General features: G+C 36.7%; 1 protein-coding gene across 7 annotated transcripts in view; it reads left to right on the forward strand.

Annotated features, from left to right (window-relative positions):
- PHF3 (PHD finger protein 3) overlaps nucleotides 1–25,296 on the forward strand; it is a 99,603-nt gene that overhangs the window by 61,629 nt on the left and 12,678 nt on the right. For all 7 annotated transcript variants that reach the window (XM_082634356.1, XM_082634357.1, XM_082634358.1 and 4 more), the window contains 6 exons: nucleotides 2,890–4,642; nucleotides 10,248–10,557; nucleotides 13,140–13,323; nucleotides 16,187–16,334; nucleotides 16,417–16,573; nucleotides 17,812–17,928. In XM_082634356.1, the coding sequence (XP_082490482.1) occupies nucleotides 2,890–4,642; nucleotides 10,248–10,557; nucleotides 13,140–13,323; nucleotides 16,187–16,334; nucleotides 16,417–16,573; nucleotides 17,812–17,928 (2,669 nt within the window). The remainder of the gene's footprint in view (nucleotides 1–2,889; nucleotides 4,643–10,247; nucleotides 10,558–13,139; nucleotides 13,324–16,186; nucleotides 16,335–16,416; nucleotides 16,574–17,811; nucleotides 17,929–25,296) is intronic.

The following is a 25,296-nucleotide window of genomic DNA, read 5'->3' on the forward strand; positions in this document are numbered from 1 at the left end:
TTTAGCATTGTAATGGAGGTCTCTGGGAGAGCTTTCACCATTTGATATTACATGGAGCCTGGAGGTCTCTGGTGGACCAGTGTTCTGAACTTGGCTCTCCCACCTTAGAGGCACAGGCCTGACACCCGGCCGGAGCACCAAGACCCTGTCAGCCACACGGCAAAAAAATGAACGGCAGTTACACTGAAAGGTGCCTTATTAATAGCAAGAATGGAAGCCGGAAAACAGTTGACTCTCATTTGTCACGTGCTGAGGGAAAATAACTGTCACAGTAGAAACCAATGTCCCCAAAACTTTCAGATGAGTGGTTTATTACGAGGATATTAAAACACAGGAACCAACAGCCAGATGAAGAGATTCATAGGGTGAGGTCAAGAACAAAGAAACTTCAGTCCAGCAAGCAATGTGGCATGTGGAGGCATTCTACTTCACCATTCAGAAGCTCTCTGAAACCCCTTCTTTTGGATTTTAATGGTGCCTTCACTATACAGGCATGGTTTGTTAAATTCTTAGGGCATTGGTCCTTTCTTTACTTTTAGATTCATAGCTTTTGTATAGCTTTAATGTGCGGTTTTGAGAAGTGGATTATTAGCTCAGATGCATATCTTTACTTCATCATCTTTTTCTCAGTTTTTTAGAAAATCGGTTATTTGATATATATTTGTGACTTTGAGAAACAAGAAGAGTAGAATGAACATTATAGACAAATAATGGTAATGTTTGGCCTATACCGCCTGGCTTCAAACTAAGGCAGTTTATAGTTAGAGGAGAAAGAGTTACTTTATCCTTTGTCAGTTAATCAGTTACTATTGGAAAACAATTTTTTATCTGAATACCTTCACAGTTGAATGTGCTATGCATTTATCAACCACTTACATAATGGGTGTTAAAAATTCTTCATTTATTTTATTTCAGGGCATATAAATATAGTTGAGCTATAAATTATTACAGGCTGTCTTCAGAGCTTTAAAAATTATCTAAATATTAATAACAAACCATTAAAATTTTAGTTATTTTAAAATGTTATATATCTGAGCATGAGTGGTTCACAATCCACTAAGTAAGTTTTTTTTTTTTTTTTTTTTTTTTTTTGGTACGCGGGCCTCTCACTGTTGTGGCCTCTCCTGTTGCGGAGCACAGGCTCCAGATGCGCAGGCTCAGCGGCCATGGCTCACTGGCCCAGCTGCTCCGCGGCATGTGGGATCTTCCCAGACTGGGGTGTGAACCCCTGTCCCCTGCATCAGCAGGCGGATGGACTCTCAACCACTGTACCACCAGGGAAGCCCCCCTTTTTTATATATAATTTATTTTTGATTTTTGGCTGCATGGGTCTTTGTTGCTGCATATGAGCTTTCTCTAGTTGTGGCGAGCAGGGGCTACTCTTCATTGCAGTGTGAGGGCTTCTCATCACAGTGTATTGTTGCAGAACACAGGCTCTAGGAGCGCGGGCTTCAGTAGTTGCAGCACGCCAGCTCAGTAGTTGTGGCTCGTGGGCTCTAGAGTACAGGCTCGGTAGTTGTGGCACACGGGCTTAGTTGCTCTGCGGCATGTGGGATCTTCCTGGACCAGGGCTTGAACCTGTGTCCCCTGCATTGGCAGACAGATTTTTAACCCCTGTGCCACCAGGGAAGCCCCCACTAAGTAAATTTTTGAAGTTGTTGGGTACTTACCTCATGACCAGATATTGTGCCGAGTCCTGGGGAATTAGAAAGGGTCTCTAAGATAGGATGACCGTATAATTTATTGTCCAAATGGGGACACTTTTGAGTGTCATGACTACAAACATCAACTAAGACTGTTAGAGACAAATGAGGAGGACCTGTGACACCTTCTGTGAGAGTTTCACAGGTTCAGTGATATGTGACAAATTAGGGAAATGTTCTAAATACTGGTGCATAGCATTTTGCATTAAAAAGGAAGGAGGCTTTTTAAAAATTAGTGATGTTCAATTTTCATACAGAGTTGATTCAGAGGTATTAGATATGCATAGGCTTGGATATAGCTTCTTATTTTGTATTTCAGTTTGTGGGTTGTTTTTTTACTTAGTGAATTATTATTATTTTTTCTTAGTGAATTATTTAGCTTTCTTTCCAATTTCTTTTCACTTTGTGTTTCTTTTTCCCTTGGAGGATGTATCCAGATAGGGAAAGGAGGAAAGTCTCTGTTAGTGGATTCTTTGTTAGGAACATTGTTACAAGTGGGAAGCTTTATTAAATTATTTTCATACTTTCTGCATTTTCCCTTATGATACATCTTCTTGGTTTAAATCTCTTTAATTATAACTTCTTTTTTTGTGGATCTGTGTCTAGTACTCTAGTGTATATTTCATTTCTTAAAATATTCAAGCTATTCAAGGAATAGCTTGAATGCTAAAATGGAGATATAAGGGAAACACATTCATAAAGACATTAGAGTTCTTTTGAGGCTGTGCTTTGAAACTCACACAGATCCTGTTTGTGATAGGTGGTTTAGTTCAGATTTTATTGGCACCTGAATTTGTTTGGTTTTATATACTTAAAGGTATTTAATGTTTACAACTGTATGACAGCCTTGCTTTAAGATGGGTAGTGATATCAAGGAACCTCATTGATTTTACCCCCAGCTTACTTTCATAGAAAAGAAGCTTGATGAAAATATTTCTTATTGTAAAGTATAATATCAGTCTGAATTTTATACAGGTTATTTTCTACCCCAGAATTATAGAACTTTGATAAGTGTATAAAAAATGTAACCATCATCATGAGTAGATGTCAGTACATTTTCTTTGAAATGGGAAAATAAATTTTATAGCTCAGAATAAAGAAGTGATGTATTCTAAATTGCGTTGAAATAAAAACACATGGCAAAATAACTAAGTTTTTTTTTATTTATTTTTTTCCCTTATGATAGAACAAATAAGAAGTTTGCGACAAAGCACTATTGCCAAGCGTACAAATGCAGCACCTTTAAATAGCACAAAAAAGGCATCAGGGAAGACTGTGTCTGCCCCTAAAGCAGGGGTGAAACAACAAGAAAGGTGTCAGATGAAAGAAGAAATTGGTACGTCCCCGAAACCCGAGCACCAGAAAGAGAGCAGGAGGGGCAGCCGACACGGTGGACAGATCGAAGAAGCAGTTCCATCGTGTCTTGAAACGAAGGGTGAAGCTGGGTTAGACTCTGAGCAGAAATGTAATAATCAGGGAGAAGCAAATGTGCCATCTCATGAGTTAAACTGTCCACTCCTTTCAGAGACTTGCGTTAGTATCGAAGAAAAGAAAAATGAAACTCTGATGGAGTGTAAAGCCAAGACTGTTAGCCCATTGTTTAAGTTTTCAGGTAAAGAAGAACATGAACGGAACGATTCCATTTCAAGTAAAATGGATGGGACTGTTGTTGAAGAAATGAAGGTAGAAGGAGAAGTTGAACAAGAATCGAAGGAGACAATAAAATTAGCGCACGAAAATGACAGTGTCAGTGAGGAACCTGCATCTTCCGTCGCTTTCTCTGGCAGTGCTGCTTGTACAAACCCGAATGAGAAAGAAAGGAACCTTGTCAGTTTGTCTGGTTCTGTGGATGAAGTAAATGAATGTAGTTTGGAATTGAAAGATAGCGTGGAAGTTGCTGATAAAGCTGAGAACTCCCTTCAGAGAATTGAAATGGAAATGGCTTACTGTAAAGACCCAGAGTCTAATGATAAGCAGTTGGAGGGCACCAGATTTAATAAGTCAAACTTAGAGGTGGTTAATACTAGTGCTTTTGAACCAGAAAGTAATATTTTAGAAAGTGCTGTTTGTGATGCACCTGACCAAAATTCAGAACAGTTGAATATTGTTGAAAGTATGAAAATGGAGTCTCATGAAACAGCAAACCTTCAGGATGACAGAGACAGCCAGTCAAATAGTGTTCCTTGCTTAGAGTCAAAAAACATAAAACCCAAACATACAAAACCTGTAATTCATTCTAAGCAAACCATGGCCACAGATACTCGGAAAAAAGTTGTTGGAGCAAAGCATGAATTAATGCATAACGTAACTAAAGTTAATGTCAAAAGTGTGAAGCGAAATGCTGATGAATCAGAATCTAAGCAAAATTTTCATAGGCCAGTCAAAGTGAGAAAGAAACAAGTTGATAAGGATTCAAAGATTCAGAGTTGCAATTCTGGGGTTAAATCTGTGAAAAATCAGGCTCATTCTGTATTCAGAAAGATATCACAAGATCAAAATTTAGTCCAGATTTCCAAACCCTTAACTCATTCTTTGAGTGAAAAGCCTCACGGTCACCCTGGTTGCTCAAAAGAACCTCATCATCCTGCACAAACTGGACATTTGTTGCATTCCAGCCAGAAACAGTGCCATAAGCCCCAGCAGCCGGCTCCAGCAGTGAGAACCAATAGTCATGTGAAGGAAGAGCTTGAGCACACAGGTGGTGTGGAACATTTTAAGGAAGAGGATAAATTGAAATTAAAAAAACCTGAGAAGAACCTACAACCCCGTCAAAGAAGAAGCAGCAAAAGTTTTTCTTTGGATGAGCCACCATTGTTCATTCCAGATAATATAGCGACTGTAAAACGGGAAGGCTCAGACCATAGCTCTTCATTTGAAAGCAAATATATCTGGACTCCCAGCAAGCAGTGTGGGTTTTGCAAAAAACCACATGGCAACAGGTGTGTGTGTGTGTGTGTGTGTGTATATGTGATATGTACATTAAAGAGAAATTGCTTTTTTTTAGGGTGGGATTAGTGGGAGAACTTTTTATAGAAGATTATTTAACATACAAAGACTTTTGCACAAACAGAAACCCCTCATCAATCCCGGATATATGATAGTAAGATGGAGCCACTGAATTTACAAATATGCCATCCTAGAAACTTTAAAACGCACAGTCTGACCAAAAGCTGGTATATATGGAAATGTTTTATCATTGTAACCAGTTAGTGTAATTTAGTCATTGCATCTTAAAAAAAAATGAGAAAATTGTTATAGTGCTTTGGGTGTGTAAGTTATATATTATTTTGTTTGGCTTGAGAAGAACTAGTAATACATTGTGAAGGGCATAATGGCAATTCTGTATATATACTTTCAGATGAAGCACACTTACTCTGACTTAATACCACTACTTCGTAACTATCAAACTTGACCTCAGAGTGAAATTTGATAGCTAAAACAACTGTTAAATGACACAGGGGAGTTTTGTATGTAACATAGAATGGAGTGAAACATGTATTTTGTTTTTGAATGTTCTAGTGATTTGGGTTTCTTGTGAATTCTCATCTTTCAGGAAGTGATTTTATAGTACTGCTGTTGTCATTCTTCCTTAGGATTCAGTGTTCTGTAGTTTTATGACACTGCCACCCTCCCCGCCCATGTATGTTTTATTTGCTAGCTTTTTGAGAGAAAGAGAACAAGAGGTGAAGTGGAGTTTCCAGCTACAAGATTATCCTGTTCAAGTGTTGAGATTGCTGTTGGAACTTCTATCAACATTGATATGATAAACGAACATTGTAACTTGCACATTGTAATATTATCTTTACTCATGAAAGTAAATGTTAGAACGATTTCCCAGCACAATTAGATTACATGAAAAGGAAACTCTTTAGGGAGGGACAGTTTAGTGCAGTGCGGTGTAACACATTATTTTGGTATGGAGGGTGTGGTTGGGAGTTCTTGAGGCTATTCTGTAAAAAATAACTTTTAGGTCAAGGGGTTTTTTCATTTGTGATTCAGCCCATGGCCTATTTTTAGTGTCAGTGGTTACTTTATAACAGCATATTCCAGTTTTTAAAACTTGTGACTTGTTTGAATATAGTGCTACATTTGCCCTCACTTTTGTGCTGTTTATGCTTTTTTGTTTAAAACACCTTATTCAAATATTCTCAAGTGGGCCTAAGAGAATTAAGGGCTGGATGGTCCTTGTAAGTGCTCTTTTAAGTTAGCCCTTTTTTCTTTGCCAGCATCTTCTAAAAAACCATCATACTGACATGTTGTCAGAGTATGAAATAGGAGCCTTAAACTGAATGAGTTTCTGAAATGAAACTTTGGCCTGGAGTTGGAAGACATGTTATAATGTAACTTTTTTGGAGATAAACTTCTGTTATGATGGCATGGTCCTCAGGAGTTTGCCCAGGCTTTTGAATGATGACTGTCACTTCACCAATATCAGTTATTTTCCTAAAATGAAGATTGATAAGTCCCATTGTTTTTTACCTAAGGCTGCCTTTTGGATCTAACCTATAAAACCTAGAGTTTCTTTGCCCCAGTCTGGAAAATGACTTAGAATATTAGATGTGTAGGGATTTTGAGTTTACCCTATGTAATCGACATGAATAATATGTAATAATACTGGAAACTATCAATTTTGGAAGCAGCATTTCACATTCAATTTTGTGAATAAAGAAGCCTAAGTAACTGATTGTTTTTTTCTTTACATATTAACTAGCCTTCACTACTTCTTTGATGCACTCTGCTTGTATATATAGAGGTTACTCAAAAAATGCACCTGTCATGCAGCATGTAATTTTCCTAGTTTAATCCATGTGTAAGAATATGAATTTATTAGGAAGGACATATGTGGAAAAAACTTTCATCCATATCTTTGATCTCATGCGCCAGCTACATTCATTGAAAGCTATTTGTTAATACGACATTTTTTTAGCACTTGTGACAAATTTACTTCTGTAAAGATTATTTTATAACTCTTCAGCATTTTACGTGTTGCAACTGAGGTTAGCTTCCTGTATGTGCTTCCAGTTGGAAATTATATTTTTAAATACGGATTCATTCATGCCATTGCCAAACGTAATATTCGACCATAAACTTCTGTATGTATCCTAAAGACAGTAGTCATTGACTGCCTCACAGTTTACACTTCATGCTGTTGTTTTGGCTTCCATTTATTTTCCTGATTCAGCCTTGTAGCTAAGGTATATTCATTACTTTAAAAGCCAGACTATTTAATACTTTTTAAAAAACTTACCTTTGAACGTCTTTTACACATAAGCCAGTTGGCATTTTGGAAGGAAGAAGTCTTAGTCTTTTCATAATACCTACCTTGTAGTTTCTAGTATTTCCCTGCCTCTCCAGATGACATTTGTATCTTCAGTTTGTATTACACTTTCTTGCCCAGTTCTAGAAGATTAGTTCATTGGATGAAATTTAGAAACAAAAAAATATCCTTAGCTTAATGGAGTCATAGCATTATACTCAAACAAGAAACCTTTTTCTGAGAAGGAAATTTTCTCTTAGAGAAAGTGATTCTGGTTTTTCTCAGGAGTTTAAGAGTTTGATAGAAAAGTACTTTTCTCTGCAGATTAGATTGTTAGTGACAAAAACAATGTTTTAATGTTTATGCGGAATAAAATCATTTTACCCTAGAAAAGAGTGAGTCCATATACATTCACAGTAATACAGTCTTAGTTGTTACTTAAAGGAACCACTTATCAGAACTTAACGGCTCATCTTGTAACAGCTCCATTGTTGGTGAATTTGTGACATGACTTTTTAAGAACAGGAATTCTCAGTGTTGCTTTTGTGGTTTACTTTGAAGAAACTTGAAAATTTTCTAAGAATATATTTTGGTTTGTGCCAAAAAGATTAGAATTAAGATTACATTTTAAATTAGGTTTAAATTATAGTAGGATTTAAAATTTTGTGTCTGAATGTATAACAGGAGAACAAAATATAAATATTTCTGAACTTTTCTGTTTAACTGATTTCATGGTGACTTGGTCCAGTTAATTCAGAGTTAATCTTTTACCACACATTAATTTTTTTTAGTGAAATATTTAACACCAGGGTTATAGTCTTATCTTTGAGTGATTTTGCCTTTTGGTAATGAGAACTTCCAAGGACAGAGCAGAAAATGGGAGGGTAATTATGTTAGCTATTTGATCCATACTCCCTCTCCCTTTTTAAGCCATGAGGGGTAATATGAAAAGGGAAGACAGTGTATCTTCTCTTTTTGTGATAGGCCACTTAATAAAGTTCATAGTACTGGTAATATTTCCTTTTTTGAAATTTTCCAGTTTCACTTTCAAGTGAATCAATTTCATTTTCCCCTAGGACATGTAATTATTTTTATCAATGTCATTTTTTGTTTTGATTTCTCAAAATTTTAACTGCATTATTTTTTATATAAAATCTAAAATATTATTATTAAGATAACGTCTGGATGGCACTGTAGTTTTGAGATTTGTTTTTCAGAGCTTCTCAAGTTTGAGGAGACATTTCCATAAATAAACTTGGGGCATGGTGATATAATGAATACATTCCACATCATAAAATGACTCTATCCTGGTTGAATAAAGATTTGAAGTTTCCTAATAGGTTTGTTAGATTTGGATTTGGGGCAAAAGCAGAGCCATGGTCATAGTATGTGTCCTATTGAAACTATTCCAGGCTTGCTTTGAAGGAATTATTAATATAGCTGAGATGAGAAATCACATTAGCTTTCCTTCAATAATTCAAAAGAATTCAGCTTAGATAGTTGCTTTCAAGAAATAGGAGTTCTTACAACTTTGCAATCTGAAATAGAAGAACTTTTAAATATCTGTATTTTTCAAACTTCGTATTTTTCTGTTGGCTGTATGATCTGTATCACTGAAACATGCATGGACCCATCTAAAGTCTCCCAAACCTAGAGAAATAATTTCTGTCTTGCAGACAAATACCACATTGTTGGAAAGTTTTCTCACTAGGGCTATGAATCCAAAATATTCTGTATTTTTATTTATTTTTACTTAAGGCATGAGGTTTTTTTTTTTTTTTTAATGGATTTGTTTTAACTTTTAAAATGAACCATTGAGGAAATGACCACTTATCTGAAAAAGATAGCACAGGCATCGCCAGTTAGGGTAAAGAATGGTGAATTGTAGACATGAAGAATTCAAGTTTCCTTGGTGCATGGCAGTGGTTGATCCACAGTGGAAAGGCACATGAGAGAGGAAGAATAGAGTGGTCTGCAATTGGGGGGTGGGGTATTTGGCATGTCTTTTTCAAGACATCCTGTAAGGTTTGAAACAGCGTTCTGATTCTTAAAATTTCTACATTAAAACAGGACCACTGGTATATTTAGAGAGGGTTGGCCATATCACCCAGTATATTACCTTTAACATCTTCCTGTTGGACGATAGGTTTTTAAAAGGACTTTGGTCACTGTTGCTGGTGCCACTGTTCTTATCGAAATCAGCACAAAGTCTTTAAATCATTAAAGAATATACTTAAATTCTCCTAAATCTTTCAAACATACCATGAATTACTAACCTGAAGAAGAAAAAAGGAAAATGTTAAACGTGATTAAGTGAGCTTTGTCATTTTCTTAATAATGGGTTGAAAAGTATGTGAAAAAGGTAATTTCACCCTCAAATTGCTGTTTATATATCTGTTTCGCTATTTTATTCTAAAATAATTCCAGATATTTCTAAGTTAGAAAAACTCTTTAGAGTCATAAATCTGTCCTTGTACTTTTTCATTGGTTAGTGAAATTATTTCTTAGATAAAATACAGTAAAGGGAAAATATAAGGAGATTGTTTGGAAATTAAAAAAAAAATTCACACAATAGTAATATCTTCATGTTGATATAATTTGGTCATTATTTGGGAAAACAAGTTTATTATCTAAAGTACAAGGTCAAGTAGTAAGGAAGCCCATGCTCAGAAGTACATAAAAAGGTCCTTCAGCTAAATCATTGTGACACTATGAACCAGAATATTTTGAGCTCAAAGCATAGTTATAATATATATATAGTTAAGGTGGTTAATAAGGAACAATTTGTGAGGCTCCACTTTGTTAGTTTTGAGTTGCATTTTTGTTGCATCTGGTTTTTCTCTTTGTTATTTAAAATGATTAGTTGGATAAGTGACTCCAATTTTATGTATGATTTCAGGTCTATGTGGTAAATGTAGTAACTTTGATGGGTTGTCTGTGATCAGATTATCACAGTTTATCACCCTTCTCAGTGGAGAAATACTGTTATTCTATACATTGCTACTCTATACAGTATGCTGACAAAGGTCAGTTGCCCTTTATTTTTATCCTTATGTGTCCCCCCCCAAGTATTTTCTCACTCAGAGGGGAAATGTTTGACTTCTTAAAAGTTCCATTTTCATAGAATATTCTTTGAAAACTCTCTCCATGTTGAACTGATAGAATGGGTAAAGACAGAAAACATGCAAAATACTGGAAAAATACTAAAAATTCAATTTAGGCTCACTCAGCATTGGTTTTTAAGAAAATGTGTCGAATCAAAGTGTTCTTTTTTTTTTTCTTTCCAGGTTTATGGTTGGCTGTGGGAGATGTGATGACTGGTTTCATGGTGATTGTGTTGGGTTAAGTCTTTCTCAAGCACAGCAAATGGGAGAGGAAGACAAAGAATATGTGTGTGTGAAATGTTGTGCCGAAGAAGATAAAAAGACTGAAATAGTAGATCCAGATATTTTGGGAAACCAGGCTAAAGTTGAAGTCCATAGTGAAGATAAAGCAATGGAATATGAAAAGCTTGGGTTATCAAAGCACACTACAACAAATGACAAAACCAAATATATAGATGATACAGTGAAGCACAAGGTCAAAATTTTGAAACGGGTGAGCCTCTCATTAATGCATTATTTTTATTTAAGAACTTCGGGCTGACTGCGAATTTGAAATTTCTCTTTAGATTTCACTGTTGTGTACGTTTTCACATTTATTTTTCCGTAAAAATGGGTTTTTACTTAAAATGTTTTGTCAGGCTTGGTGAAACCAGGTAGTGACATCTTCAAAATATTCAGATCTTATTTCTTACAGTCTTCTGTGCTATTTCTAGTCTGTAGTTTGGTGCTTGCATTTTCTGTGGTAGAATGTGTGTGAGATTTTGTGGTGGTAGGTATAAATTGTGCTTGCTGAGAAGATTTTCTAAAAAGCTTTTCAGTCCGTAAATATCTATGAGTCCATAAAACCACATTTGGCATTATTTTCGAGTGAAAGAGTTCTCTCTGTAAGGAAAAGTAATCTTAGTTCTTTTGATTTTTGTTCCAGTATTTGCTTGGAACCCGTATCTCATAATGTTTCTCTTAAAATATGGCCTTTTAAAAAGTTGTCAGTTTTCCCTCATCTTACATTTTCAACTACCTTCTTAAAGTATTTTCTAAATAGAAATTTCAAGATATTAGTCAATTACAGGAGAAATGTACAAAGGACACAGCACTTTATCTGATTAAATTTTATTTTCATTGTCTACTTTTTTATTTCCTATGATTTTTCTAATCATTGATTTGTTATTCTTGTAGGTAGTGCTAGGGAGGAAACACTGGCAACAAATATATATGGATGGTCAAGTGTAATATTCCAGAACACAACGGACATAAATTAGGAACCTTGGAAATATTTTAATTTGACCATTCAGATTGAAGAACATAAGCATGTTTTCTCTAAAACCGTTTCCATTATTTACAAACTCAGTTCTTGGGACACTCCTTATGTGATAAATCTGGATTAAGTTCCAGTTTGCCAAATCCTTGTGCCATCCAATGTTCCTGTCTGCCAAGACTTTGTGAGAATCAGATTATGTCCTTCTGATATTTACTATTTTCCTGTTGATTTGATGGCACCAAAGTAATTGATAATATAGAACTGAGCGTCATTGAAAACAGTTTATAGCAAGCCTTTGGAAAGGTTCTGTTAACTTTTAATCATCATTTCTTGGGTACAATTTCTTGGCCATTCAGAAATACAGCTCATTGTTTAGTCATTCAGTTGAGTTATCTCCATCTTGTCTAAAAAGACATTATAAAACATTAACATTGTGAATGTTTTGAGAAACTCCTCTATCTAGTCTCTGTATCAGAAAAGGAACCGAGGTTAGTCTGATACTGTAAATAAATACATGAGCCAAGTGATTACTGCTTTTCTTTTCTTTTTGATACTGAACTGTTGAATCTTATTTGACTAGTCTGATTTTAGTTGATGGAATCTGCTTTTTAAATATCACTTCTTATCCCTAGATTTTATGTTGAAACATTTATTGAGTTCCTATTGTGTGCCAAGCATGGTACCAGATTTGAGTATGTATGACTGATTGAAAAATGTTCCTGCTCTCAAGTAAGTCTAGTTGGAGAGGTAGAAAATAAACAAGTAAATAAAAAAGTATAGGATTCACAGTCTAGAGAAAATTGATTTTTTGTATATACTCTTTATCTTCTTAAAAACTATGATTATATATATATATACACAAGTATTCTCACTGGTATGATGTGATTTTTTTTTTTTTATAAATTTATTTATTTTTTTTTTTGACTGAGTTGGGTCTTCGTTGCTGTGCGTGGGCTTTTCTCTAGTTGCAGTGAGCGGGAGCTACTCTTCATTGCGGTGCGTGGGCTTCTCATTGCGGTGGCTTCTCTTGTTGTGGAGCACAGGCTCTAGGCTCACGTGCTTCAGTAGTTGTGGCGCACGGGCTTAGTTTCTCTGCGCCATGTGGCATCTTCCCGGACCAGAGCTCAAATCCGTGTCCCCTGCATATTGGCAGGCGGATTTTTAACCACTTCCCCACCAGGGAAGTCTGGTATGATGTGATTAATTAACTCCCAAGGGTCTCAGAATTCTGGTTTCATTTGTAGTTCTTTGTGGGTTATAATTAGGACAAAAATAGGTTTGTTCTACCTTATAGGAGTTAAAATTGCCGATAGGTACACTGAGAATTTGATACATTTATAGGTAAATGTGACTTCATTTGTTCTAGAAAGAAATACAGATAATTGATTTCTCCACAATCCCCCCTTTTTTTCATATCTGCAGCCGACGAAGAGAACTCTTACTATCTTATACCTAATTTTGTTTCTAATGCCATTATTTCTCAATGTTTTTTAGTTCCCCATTACAGACTATTATGTGTTCTGCAGAAAATAGGTGCTTAACAAATGGATTTTGGATGAAATGGTGCAGGTCTTTTTTGCAGTTAATTGAGTTTTATATATCTTCAAAAAACAGTTATTGGGCTAAAGAGTGGAATGTGTTTGATATCTTAATAGGTTGTCAGCTGATTAGTTATTGGGCTAAAGAGTGGAATATGTTTGATATCTTAATAGGTTGTCATACTAATTTTTTTAATCCACATGCTCAGGAGGCTTGCTTTGTATTTAAAGATAGTTTAGTAGTTTTCATTCTAATTAATTAAATACTATTTTTCCTAGGAGTCTGGTGAAGGCAAAAACTCATCAGACTGTAGGGATAGTGAAATAAAAAAATGGCAGCTAGCTCCTCTTCGAAAGATGGGACAACCAGTTTTACCTCGGAGATCCTCAGAAGAAAAAAGTGAAAAAATAACAAAAGAGTCTACAACTGTTACTTGCACAGGAGAAAAAGCTTCAAAACCAGGTAGTAAGAATAATATAAATTATTATATACTAATTATATTTTATTTCATACACTTTCAGTTAGTATATTTAGGGAAATTTAAAAACTTTTACATTTTAAAGGCAAGAAAAATAGGTGATTGACCCTACTTGAAATAATTATTGGTCCAAATTCTGGGGAAGTACTAATGAACTTAGTAAGATAAGGCCCCTGCCCTCATGGCACTTAAATACCAATGGGAAATGGCAGATAACAGGTAGACAGATAAAATGGTGTGGTATTTTTAGAGAATTTAGGCACTATAAAGAAAAAGTTGAGTCATGGGATAGAAAGTCAAGGTCAAGGAGAGTGGGGGAGTTTGTTTCAGAGAGAATGGAGGCGGTAATGTGCTCTGGGATCTAAAGGGATGCAGAGTTGTTTGGGAGGAAGGAATCCAAAGGGGGCACAGCCAAGCTGAAGGCTTTGAGGTGGAGATAGTCTCTGCATTTGAGGAGCAAGAAAATCCCTGTGGAATGATTAGAATGTAATACACGAGGGATAGAATGGTGGCTGGCGGAAGGTGAGTTTAGACAAAATTATGTAGGAACTCTGAGACCATGACAGGAGTTTATTTTTTTTTGTTCTCAATATAATGGGGGAACCTTTAGAGGAATTTGTGCAAGAGAGTGATGGCTCGCTGTGGTTTTCTGTGGAGACTGGACTGTAGGAGGATAGGAGAGAAGGAGAGTAGACTGGTTAGGAGTCTTTAGCCATATCCTAGGAAAGAAAGAGTGGTAGCTTGGAACAGAGGTACAGTGAGGGAAGTGGTCAGATTCATATATATTTTATAGTAGACTTGGCAGAACTTGCTGTTGGATTAGGTGTAGGTAGGTGAAGGGAAGAGGAGTCTTAGGAGATGATTAGATCAGTGTTGGTGCTGTCTGCAGAGCTGAGAAAGAGATTGGGGAGGAAAATTGAAAAATATGTTATGGGTATTTTGACTTTGAGATGGGTATTAGAGATCCAAGTGGAGATGTTTTGAGTAAATTTTTGGCTGCTGAGTCTGGACTTTGGGCAATGGTATATAAATTCGGGATCTATCAGTGCATAGGTGTTATTTTAAATCACGCACTTAGGTATAAAGAGCTACAGAGAGAGTTTCATAATGCAGGGGCAGAAGCAGAGGCCTTGGGGTGCATCAGCATTTAGAATGTGGGAGGAAGAGGGATCCAGCAAAGGAGACGAAGAGATGGCCGTTGAGGTAAGAGAACTAAGAGACCATGGTGGCCTGGAAGCCAGGTGAAGTTCCAGGAAGGAGGTAATGATCAGTTGTGTCCGATGCTGTCTGGACAGCTGTTTTGGTGGAGCAGTGGGGACAGAAGCCAATTACAGTGGCGTGTGGAAGTATGGAGGGTGAGGAACTGGAGTAGTGATTATGAATAACTCTTTGAAGGCCTTTTGCTGTTAAAAGGAACAGAAATGGTGTAGTGGCTAGAGGTGGATATGAGGTCAGGATTTCTCTTTAAGGAGATATTATAGCATATTTGTAAGACTAATGGGAATGATCCAGTAGTGAGAGAATTTGATGATGTGGGCGAGAGAGAGAGGCTATTGTTGAGGTTCAAAATCCATGAAGAGATCAGGGGAATAGGATTCTCCTGGAGGGGTTGGTCATAGGAAAGGACAGCTGATGCATTGTAACAGGAGGGAAAGCTGCATGTGGAAGCAGCGGGGACACGTGAGGTACGTTAGTAGGTTTGGTGATGGGAAAGTAGCTGACACTGCTTCGCTTCCTCAGTGAAATATGAAGTGAGAAAATCAAATGAGGTCGAAGTTGGAGGTATCATTGGTTTGAGAAGAAAGGAGAAAAAGCATAAAATACATTTTTGGAAAGTGGGAGAGCAAATTTACTAGGACAGTTTAATAGGGTTAGGGTGGCAGGTTGAGCTCTCTACTTGAGATTTGTGGTTGTAAATTTAAAGTGAGATCTGTCAGCACCAGTGCTTACTTTCTCCAGGTACCTTCAGCTGTTTGTAGGCTATTTGGGTGAAGGATAAAAGTTAGCTTTCACCAGGTTGTGGTTTTTGCCAATGCTGATGTTTAAAGGAGAGAGAATTAAGATGTTCAGGCTGCAACGGAATGGTAGGTGTTGGGCTACCTGGCCGAAGTTGGTTGTGTGGGAAAGTGAGGACATGAATGGCAAAAATATGATCGATTTAAGAATTGTTGGAATGAGGAGTTTGTAGGACATTGAGATTCTGAAGATGTGCATAAATTAGTAATGATGGAATGAAAAATCATTTGAAAAGCTTAACATTCAGATTAACACAAATGTTTTAAAACCAGAGGAGATTCATCAATTTTGTGGTATTAGTAAGGACATTACATTATCTGCACACCTAAAAAGTTGAGATCAATTTTTCTAAATAGTTTTTTACAGGTATATGTGTTTCATATATATATATATATATATATATATATATATATATATATATATATATATATGAAAAGTAGCTCTAAAAACCATTATCTAATATGGGAAAGGGGTATATACATTTTATAGCATTAGGGCCACTTTTTACTCACTTAATTTCTAATTAAAATTCATTTAGAACTTTTTTCTTATTGAGGTATAATTGACATATAACATTAGTTTCAGTTGTACAATGTAATGATTTGATATATGTATATATTGCACAGTGACCCACTACAATAACTTTAGTTATCATCTGTCATCATACATAGATTAGAATTTCAATGTCAGGAATATTTCAGTGTGGAATATGGAGTCTGATCTTATGATTTAAAAATAGTGATTTTTAATCAGTCAACTTACATTGTGCATTAAAAAGGAAAATATCTTTTTAAAAGCAATTTAGTGAGTTTTGATATTTATTTAAATTAGGTGCTTATGAGAGGCAAGAGACAAAGAAGAAGAAAACTGAAAAGGGCCCCCCTGGTGCACATCCTCCGGCGGCTCCTGCCTCCAAGCCTTCCACAGACCAGATCCGACAGAGCGTCCGGCATTCTCTCAAAGATATTCTTATGAAAAGGTAACACGCGTTGCTATTGTAGAAGATTGAATAATATACGCTTCATGTATTTGGAAAATAATTGAATTATTCTAATTTTAAGACTTACAGACTCAAATTTGAAGGTACCAGAGGAAAAGGCAGCAAAAGTTGCCACAAAAATTGAAAAAGAGCTTTTCTCTTTTTTTCGGGACACAGATGCTAAATATAAGAACAAATATAGAAGTTTGATGTTCAATCTGAAAGATCCTAAAAACAATGTAAGTATGTTTTGTTCATGTCTGGATCTTTATGCTTCCAACTTTCCTAATACATAGGGATTTATGATTTTCATACAATAGATCTATAATTTATTTCTTGAAGTGAGACCAGTAATTTTAATAGTCTTTTGCTATTAAACTGAGTTATGAATTCTGAACAGTGGTGACTAGTGTTATGCAATGTCTGTTAAAATATAAAATACTAAATCTATCTTAACCCGATTGATGTGAATTTTCTTTCCTTTATGTCCCTTGTTTAATCCAGTTTATTAAAAAATTCATTCATATGTACTCTTCAAAAACACTGTTAAACCAAAATTTGTAGCACTATGTATTTAATACTTCTGATGTAAATTTGAAAATAGAGTTACACTGCTTAAGAAAATAACTTACATTTTGATAAAAAAGAAAGCTGTTTTAGAATATTGTTATTAATTTAAATATGACTAGTTCTAAGAATCTTTTAGCAGTGGAGTAAACTTTAATTGACTCCTTAATCTTTTCCTGGGACTTAGAGGAAATATGAAAGCTGTGGGTATAGATGCAAACTCCTTACACGTTTGTTTAAGTTTTACAACGTTTTCACACGAGTGATATCAGTTTGTCAGTTTGTGTAATGGTATTTGCTGTAGTGTGCGATATGAGGTATTTTCTGAAGTATGCGAACAGCTACGTAAGAAAAATCTACATTGTACAATCTGCCATCATGGTGCAGGGGATCAGTTACTTTTTGAATTATGTAATATGAAAGCTTTTCTTCAAGTAAATATTTATTTCCTTCAGGTTTATTCTTACAGTTGGTTCTTTGCTCTGGAGTCCACTGTAAGCCTGTTAGGATTTAAACATATGAAATCTTAAAAATATGAAAGACATCACATTCAGTAAAGTTCTTTTATGCAGTATCTTTTATGCAGTCATGGGTTGGCTATTGTGACAGTGTCTGTCCCTGGGAAGACTTAATACAACTTTACAAAGGTGTTATAATGACTTCACCATACATGCTTCTCCATTATGTCTTGGTTTTTATACAAAATGTGTATTTAGCTACCTTAGATGGTAAGTTTCTAGAACAAGCTGTCATTTATTCTCTTTGCAGGAGGTAATACATGAATCATTAAACATTTGTAAATTAGGTTTCAAAATTTCATCTTCATTTATTACAAGTTTCTATACAGCAGCTCCTCGTTCTTTTAAAAATGTTTTTCTCTCCTTTCCTTCCCATTTTTAAATATCTCCAGATATTATTTAAAAAAGTGCTAAAAGGAGAAGTAACCCCTGATCACCTTATAAGAATGAGTCCAGAAGAACTAGCTTCTAAAGAGTTAGCTGCTTGGAGACGAAGAGAAAATAGACATGTAAGATTATTTGTAAATATGTGTTTGTCTCTATCAAAATATCTACAAATATGTGTTTGTCTATATCAAAACATATTTTTTCAGCCACAGAGAAAAACGATATACACAGAGGTAGTAATTCACCTCATAGTTCACAGCAGCAGACTTGTTCTTCTGTATTTTTTTGTTACTGATCCTCCATTAGCCTATTCTTAAATTTTTTGTTGTTGATTTTTCCTGATCTCTTCTGCTTTTTTCTCATTTCCTCCAGTTATCAACTTACATAACTACCTTATATTTTGTAAATCAGAAGGATGGGAAAATAAGTGTATCTTTTCTTACATTTGCATGTTTCAAAAGCATAGTTTGAAGGTTTTATGAATATTGGTAATTTGTGGAGCCAGGTTAAGTCAGAATGAAAATTTTATAGGTTTATAGTCCTTTAATATTCATTTTCAAATGCCAAAAGATTTCAAGAATAAGGTTTTTTTCGTTAACAATTTATTGATAAAATGTGACCCTGAAGTATCATGTATGAATGTTCATATTCACAGAATACCTTGTGTGTAGTTAACTAGTGCTGTCCCAGACCTAACTGATGTGCTATATAACATATGTAGTACGTGCACTGTATTGCATTTTTTTAACATCTTTATTGGAGTATAATTGCTTTACAATGGTGTGTTAGTTTCTGCTGTATAACAAAGTGAATCAGCTATATGTATACATATATCCCCATATCTCCTCCCTCTTGCGTCTCCCTCCCACCCTTGCTATCCCACCCATCTAGGTGGTCACAGAGCACCAAGCTGATCTACTTGTGCGATGCAGCTGCTTCCCACTAGCTATCTGTTTTACATTTGCTAGTGTATATATGTCCATGACACTCTCTCACTTCGTCTCAGCTTCCCCTTCCCCTTCCCCGTGTCCTCAAGTCCATTCTCTACATCTGCGTCTTTATTCCTGTCGTGCTGCTAGGTTCTTCAGAACCATTTTTTTTCTTTTTTTAGATTCCATATATATGTGTTAGCGTATGGTATTTGTTTTTCTCTTTCTGACTTACTTCACTCTGTATGACAGACTCTAGGTCCATCCACCTCACTACAGATAACTCAATTTCGTTTCTTTTTATGGCTGAGTAATATTTCATTGTATATATGTGCCACATCTTCTTTATCCATTCATCTGTCATTGGACACTTAGGTTGCTTCCATGTCCTGGCTATTGTAAATAGAGCTGCAGTAAACATTGTGGTATGTGACTCTTTTTAAATTACGTTTTTCTCAGGGTATATTCCCAGTAGTGGGATTGCTGGGTCGTATGGTAGTTCTATTTTTAGTTTTTTAAGGAACCTCCATACTGTTCTCCATAGTGGCTGTATCAATTTACATTCCCACCACCAGTGCAACAGGGTTCCTTTTCTCCATACCCTCTCCAGCATTTACTGTTTGTAGATTTTTTGATGATGGCCATTCTGAACGGTGTGGGGTGATACCTCATTGTAGTTTTGATTTGCATTTCTCTAATGATTAGTGATGTTGAGCATTCTTTCATGTGCTTGTTCGCATTCTGTATATCTTCTTTGGAGAAATGTCTGTTTAGGTCTTCTGCCCAATTTTGGATTGGGTTTTTTGGTTTTTTTTTTTTTTTTTTTTTTTTTTTTTTTTTGATATTGACCTGCATGAGCTGCTTGTAAATTTTGGAGATTAATCCTTTGTCCGTTGCTTCATTTGCAAATATTTTGTCCCATTCTGTGGGTTGTCTTTTGGTCTTGTTTATGGTTTCCTTTGCTGTGCAAAAGCTTTGAAGTTTCATTAGGTCCCATTTGTTTATTTTTGTTTTTATTTCCATTTCTCTAGGAGGTGGGTCACAAAGGATTTTGCTGTGATGTATGTCAAAGAGTGTTCTGCCTATGTTTTCCTCTAAGAGTTTTATAGTGTCTGGCCTTACATTTAGGTCTTTAATCCATTTTCGGTTTATTTTTGTGTATGGTGTTAGGAAGTGTTCTAATTTTACTCTTTTACATATAGCTGTCTGGTTTTCCCAGCACCGCTTACTGAAGAGGCTGTCTTTTCTCTGTTGTATATTCTTGCCTCCTTTATCAAAGATAAGGTGACCATATGTGCATGGGTTTATCTCTGGGCTTTCTATTCTGTTCCATTGATCTATCTTTCTGTTTTTGTGCCAGTACCATTTTGTCTTGATTACTTTGTAGTATAGTCTGAAGTCCGGAAGCCTGATTCCTCCAGCTCCATTTTTTTTTTTTCAAGGTTGCTTTGGCTATTCGGGGTCTTCTGTGTTTCCATACAAATTGTGAAATTTTTGGTTTTAGTTCTGTTTAAACTGCCATTGGTAGTTTGATAGGGACTGCATTGAATCTGTAGATTGCTTTGGTAGTATAGTCATTTTCACAGTGTTGATTCTTCCAATCCAAGAACATGGTATATCTCTCCATCTGTTTGTATCATCTTTAATTTCTTTCATCAGTGTCTTATAGTTTTCTGCATACAGGTCTTTTGTCTCTATAGGTAGGTTTGTTCCTAGGTATTTTATTCCTTTTGTTGCAGTGGTAAATGGGAATGTTTCCTTAATTTCTCTTTCAGATTTTTCATCATTAGTGTATAGGAATGCAAGGGATTTCTGTGCCTTAATTTTGTATCCTGCTACTTTACCAGATTCGTTGATTAGCTCTAGTAGTTTTCTGGTAGCATCTTTGGGATTGTCTATGTATAGTATCATGCCATCTGCAAACAGTGACAGTTTTACATCTCCTTTTCCAATTTGGATTCCTTTTATTTCCTTTTCTTCTCTGATTGGTGTGGCTAAAACTTCCAAAGTTATGTTGACTGATAGTGGTGAGAGTGAGCAACCTTGTCTTGTTTCTGATCTTAGTGGAAATGGTTTCCGTTTTTCACCATTGAGAACGATGTTGGCTGTGGGTTAGTCGTATATGGCCTTTATTATGTTGAGGTAAGTTCCCTCTATGCCTACTTTCTAGAGGGTTTTAATCATAAATGGGTGTTGAATTGTGTCAAAAGCTTTCTCTGCATCTATTGAGATAATCATATGGTTTTTCTCCTGAAGTTTGTTAATATGGTGTATCACATTGATTGATTTGCGTATATTGAAGAATATTTGCATTCTTGCAATAAACCCCATTTGATCATGGTGTCTGATCTTTTTAATGTGCTGCTGGATTCTGTTTGCTAGTATTTTGTTGAGGATTTTTCCATCTGTGTTCATCAGTTATATTGGTCTGTAGTTTTCTTTTTTTGTCACATCTTTGTCTGGTTTTGGTATCAGGGTGATTTTGGCCTCGTAGAATGAGTTTGGGAGTGTTCCTCCCTCTGCTAGATTTTGGAAGAGTTTGAGAAGGATAGGTATTAGCTCTTCTCTAAATGTTTGATAGAATTCGCCTGTGAAGCCATCTGGTCCTGGGCTTTTGTTTGTTGGAAGATTTTTAATCACAGTTTCGATTTCAGTGCTTGTGATTGGTCTGTTCATATTTTCTATTTCTTCCTGATTCAGTCTTGGCAGGTTGTGCATTTCTAATAATTTTTCCATTTCTTCCAGGTTGTCCATTTTATTGGCATAGAGTTGCTTGTAGTAATCTCTCATGATCTTTCATATTTCTGCAGTGTCAGTTGTTACTTCTTTTTCATTTCTAATTCTATTGATTTGAGTCTTCACCTTTTTTTTCTTGATGAGTCTGGCTAATGGTTTATCAGTTTTGTTTATCTTCTCAAAGAACTAGCATTTAGTTTTATTGATCTTTGCTATCGTTTCCTTCATTTCTTTTTCATTTATTTCTGACCTGATCTTTATGATTTCTTCCCTTCTGCTAACTTTGGAGTTTTTTTTGTTTTTCTTTCTCTAATTGCTTTAGGTGCAAGGTTAGGTTGTTTATGGGAGACGTTTCCTGTTTCTTAAGGTAGGATTGTATTGCTATAAACTTCCCTCTTAGAACTGCTTTTGCTGCATCCCATAGGTTTTCGGTCATCGTGTCTCTGTTGTCATTTGTTTCTAGGTATTTTTTTATTTCCTCTTTGATTTCTTCAGTGATCCCCTCGTTGTTAAGTAGTGTATTGTTTAGCCTCCATGTGTTTGTATTTTTTACAGATCGTTTCCTGTAATTGATATCTAGTCTCATAGCATTGTGGTCGGAAAAGATACTTGATACCATTTCAGTTTTCTTAAATTTACCAAGGCTTGATTTGTGACCCAAGATATGATCTATCCTGGAGAATGTTCCATGAGCCCTTGAGAAAAATATGTATTTTGGTTTTTTTGGATGGAATGTCCTATAAATATCAATTAAGTCCATCTTGTTTAATGTATTATTTAAAGCTTTTGTTTCCTTATTTATTTTCATTTTGGATGATCTGTCCATTGGTGAATGTGGGGTGTTAAAATCCCCTACTATGATTGTGTTACTGTCGATTTCTCCTTTTATGGCTGGTAGTATTTGCCTTATGTATTGAGGTACTCCTATGTTGGGTGCATAAATATTTATAATTGTTATATCTTCTTCTTGGATTGATCTCTTCCTTATTATGTAGTATCCTTCTTCGTCTCTTGTAATAGTCTTTATTTTAAAGTCTATTTTGTCAGCTATGAGAATTGCTACTCCAGCTTTCTTTTGGTTTCCATTTTCATGGAATATCTTTTTCCATCCCCTTACTTTCAGTCTGTATGTGTCTCTAGGTCTGAAGTGGGTCTCTTGTAGACAGCATATATATGGGTTTTGTTTTTGTATCCATTCAACCAGTCTGTGTCTTTTGGTGGGAGCATTTAATCCATTTACATTTAAGGTAATTATCGATATGTATGTTCCTGTTCCCATTTTCTTAATTGTTTTTGGTTTGATATTGTAGGTCTTTTCCTTCTCTTGTGTTTCTTGCCTAGAGAAGTTCCTTTAGCATTTGTTGTAAAGCTGGTTTGGTGGTGCTGAACTCTCTCAGCTTTTGCTTGTCTGTAAAGGTTTTAATTTCTCCATCAAATCTGAATGAGATCCTTGCTGGGTAGAGTAATCTTGGTTGTAGGTTTTTCTCCTTCATCACTTTAAATATGTCCTGCCAGTCCCTTCTGGCTTGCAGAGTTTCTGCTGAAAGATCAGCTGTTAACCTTATGGGGATTCCCTTGTGTGTTATTTGTTGTTTTTCCCTTGCTGTTTTTAATATGTTTTCTTTGTATTTAATTCTTGACAGTTTGATTAATATGTGTCTTGGCGTGTTTCTCCTTGGATTTATCCTGTATGGGACTGTCTGTGCTTCCTGGACTTGATTAACTTTTTCCTTTTCCATATTAGGGAAGTTTTCAACTATAATCTCTTCAAATATTTTCTCAGTCCCTTTCTTTTTCTCTTCTTCTTCTGGAACCCCTATAATTTGAATGTTGGTTCATTTAATGTTGTCCCAGAGGTCTCTGAGATTGTCCTCAGTTCTTTTCATTCTTTCTTCTTTATTCTGCTCTGCAGTAGTTATTTCCACTATTTTATCTTCCAGGTCACTTATCCGTTCTTCTGCCTGTTATTCTGCTATTGATCCCTTCTAGAGAATTTTTAATTTCATTTATTGTGTTGTTCATCATTGCTTGTTTCATCTTTAGTTCTTCTAGGTCCTTGTTAAATGTTTCTTGCATTTTCTCTATTTCCAAGATTATGGATCATCTTTACTATCATTATTCTGAATTCTTTTTCAGGTAGACTGCCGATTTCCTCTTCATTTGTTAGGTCTGGTGGGTTTTTATCTTGCTCCTTCATCTGCTGTGTGTTTTTCTGTCTTCTCATTTTGCTTATCTTACTGTGTTTGGGGTCTCCTTATTGCAGGCTGCAGGTTAGTAGTTCCCGTTGATTTTTATGTCTGTCCCCAGTGGCTAAAGTTGGTTCAGTAGGTTGTGTAGGCTTCCTGGTGGAGGGGACTAATGCCTGTGTTTTGGTGGATGAGGCTGGATCTTGTCTTTCTGGTGGGCAGGACCACGTCTGGTGGTGTGTTTTGGGGTCTGTGGCCTTATTATGATTTTAGGCAGCCTCTCTGCTAATGGGTGGGGATGTGTTCCTGTCTTGCTAGTTGTTTGGCGTAGGGTGTCCAGCACTGTAGCTTGCTGGTTGTTGAGTGAAGCTGGGTGCTGGTGTTGAGATGGAGATCTGTGGGAGATTTTCCCTGTTTTATATTATGTGGTGCCGGGAGGTCTCTTGTGGACCAGTGTCTTGAAGTTGGCTCTCCCATCTCAGAGGCACAGCAGTGACTCCTGGCTGCAGCCCCAAGAGCCTTTCATCCACACGGCTCAAAATTAAAAGGGAGAAAAAATAGAAAGAAAGAAAGAAAGAAAGAAAGAGGATAAAATAAAATAAAGTAAGATAAAATAAAGTTATTAAAATAAAAAGAAATTACTAAGAAAAAATATTTAAAAAAAAAATTATTATGGATTGAAACCTAGGACAAATGGTGAAAGCAAAGCTATACAAACAAAATCTCACACAGAAGCATACACATACACACTCACAAAAAGAGGAAAAGGGAAAAAATAATAAGTCTTGCTCCCAAAGTCCACCTCCTCAATTTGGGATGACTCGTTTTCTATACAGGTATTCCACAGGTGCAGGTACATCAAGTTGATTGTGGAGATTTAATCCGCTGCTCGTGAGGCTGCTGGGAGAGATTTTCCTTTTTCTTCTTTGTTCGCACAGCTCCTGGGGCTCAGCTTTGGATTTGGCCCCGCCTCTGCATGTAGGTCGCCTGAGGGCGTCTGTGCTTCGCCCACACAGGACAGGGTTAAAGGAGCAGCTGCTTCGGGGGCTCTGGCTCACTCAGCCCGGGGGGAGGGAGGGGTGTGGAGTGCGGGGGGAGCCTGCGGTGGCAGAGGTCAGCGTGAGGCGCGCCGTTCCTTCTCCTGGGGAAGTTGTCCCTGGATCCCGGGGCCCTGGCAGTGGCGGGCTGCACAGGCTCCCAGGGAGGGGAGGTGTGGAGAGTTACCTGTGCTTACACACAGGCTTCTTGGTGGCGGCAGCAGCCTTAGCGTCTCATGCCCGTCTCTGGGGTCCTCGCTGTTAGCCGTGGCTCGCGCCCGTCTCTGGAGCTCCTTTAAGCAGCGCTCTGAATCCCCTCTCCTCGCGCACCGGGAAACAAAGAGGGAAGAAAACGTTTCTTGCCTCTTCGGCAGGTCCAGACTTTTCCTGGACTCCCTACTGGCCAGCAGTGGTGCACTAACCCCTTCAGGCTGTGTTCACGCCAACCCCAGTACCCTCGCTGCGCTCCGAGCCGAGCCTCAGCTCCCAGCCCCGCCCGCCCCGGCGGCCGAGCACAGAAGCCTCTCGGGCTGGTGAGTGCCGGTCGGCCCCGATCCTCTGTGCGGGAATCTCTCCGCTTTGCCCTCCGCACCCCTGTGGCT

This window comes from Mesoplodon mirus, assembly GCF_964341445.2.
Source record: "Mesoplodon mirus genome assembly, chromosome: 10".
In the NCBI taxonomy this organism is placed as follows: domain Eukaryota; kingdom Metazoa; phylum Chordata; class Mammalia; order Artiodactyla; family Ziphiidae; genus Mesoplodon; species Mesoplodon mirus.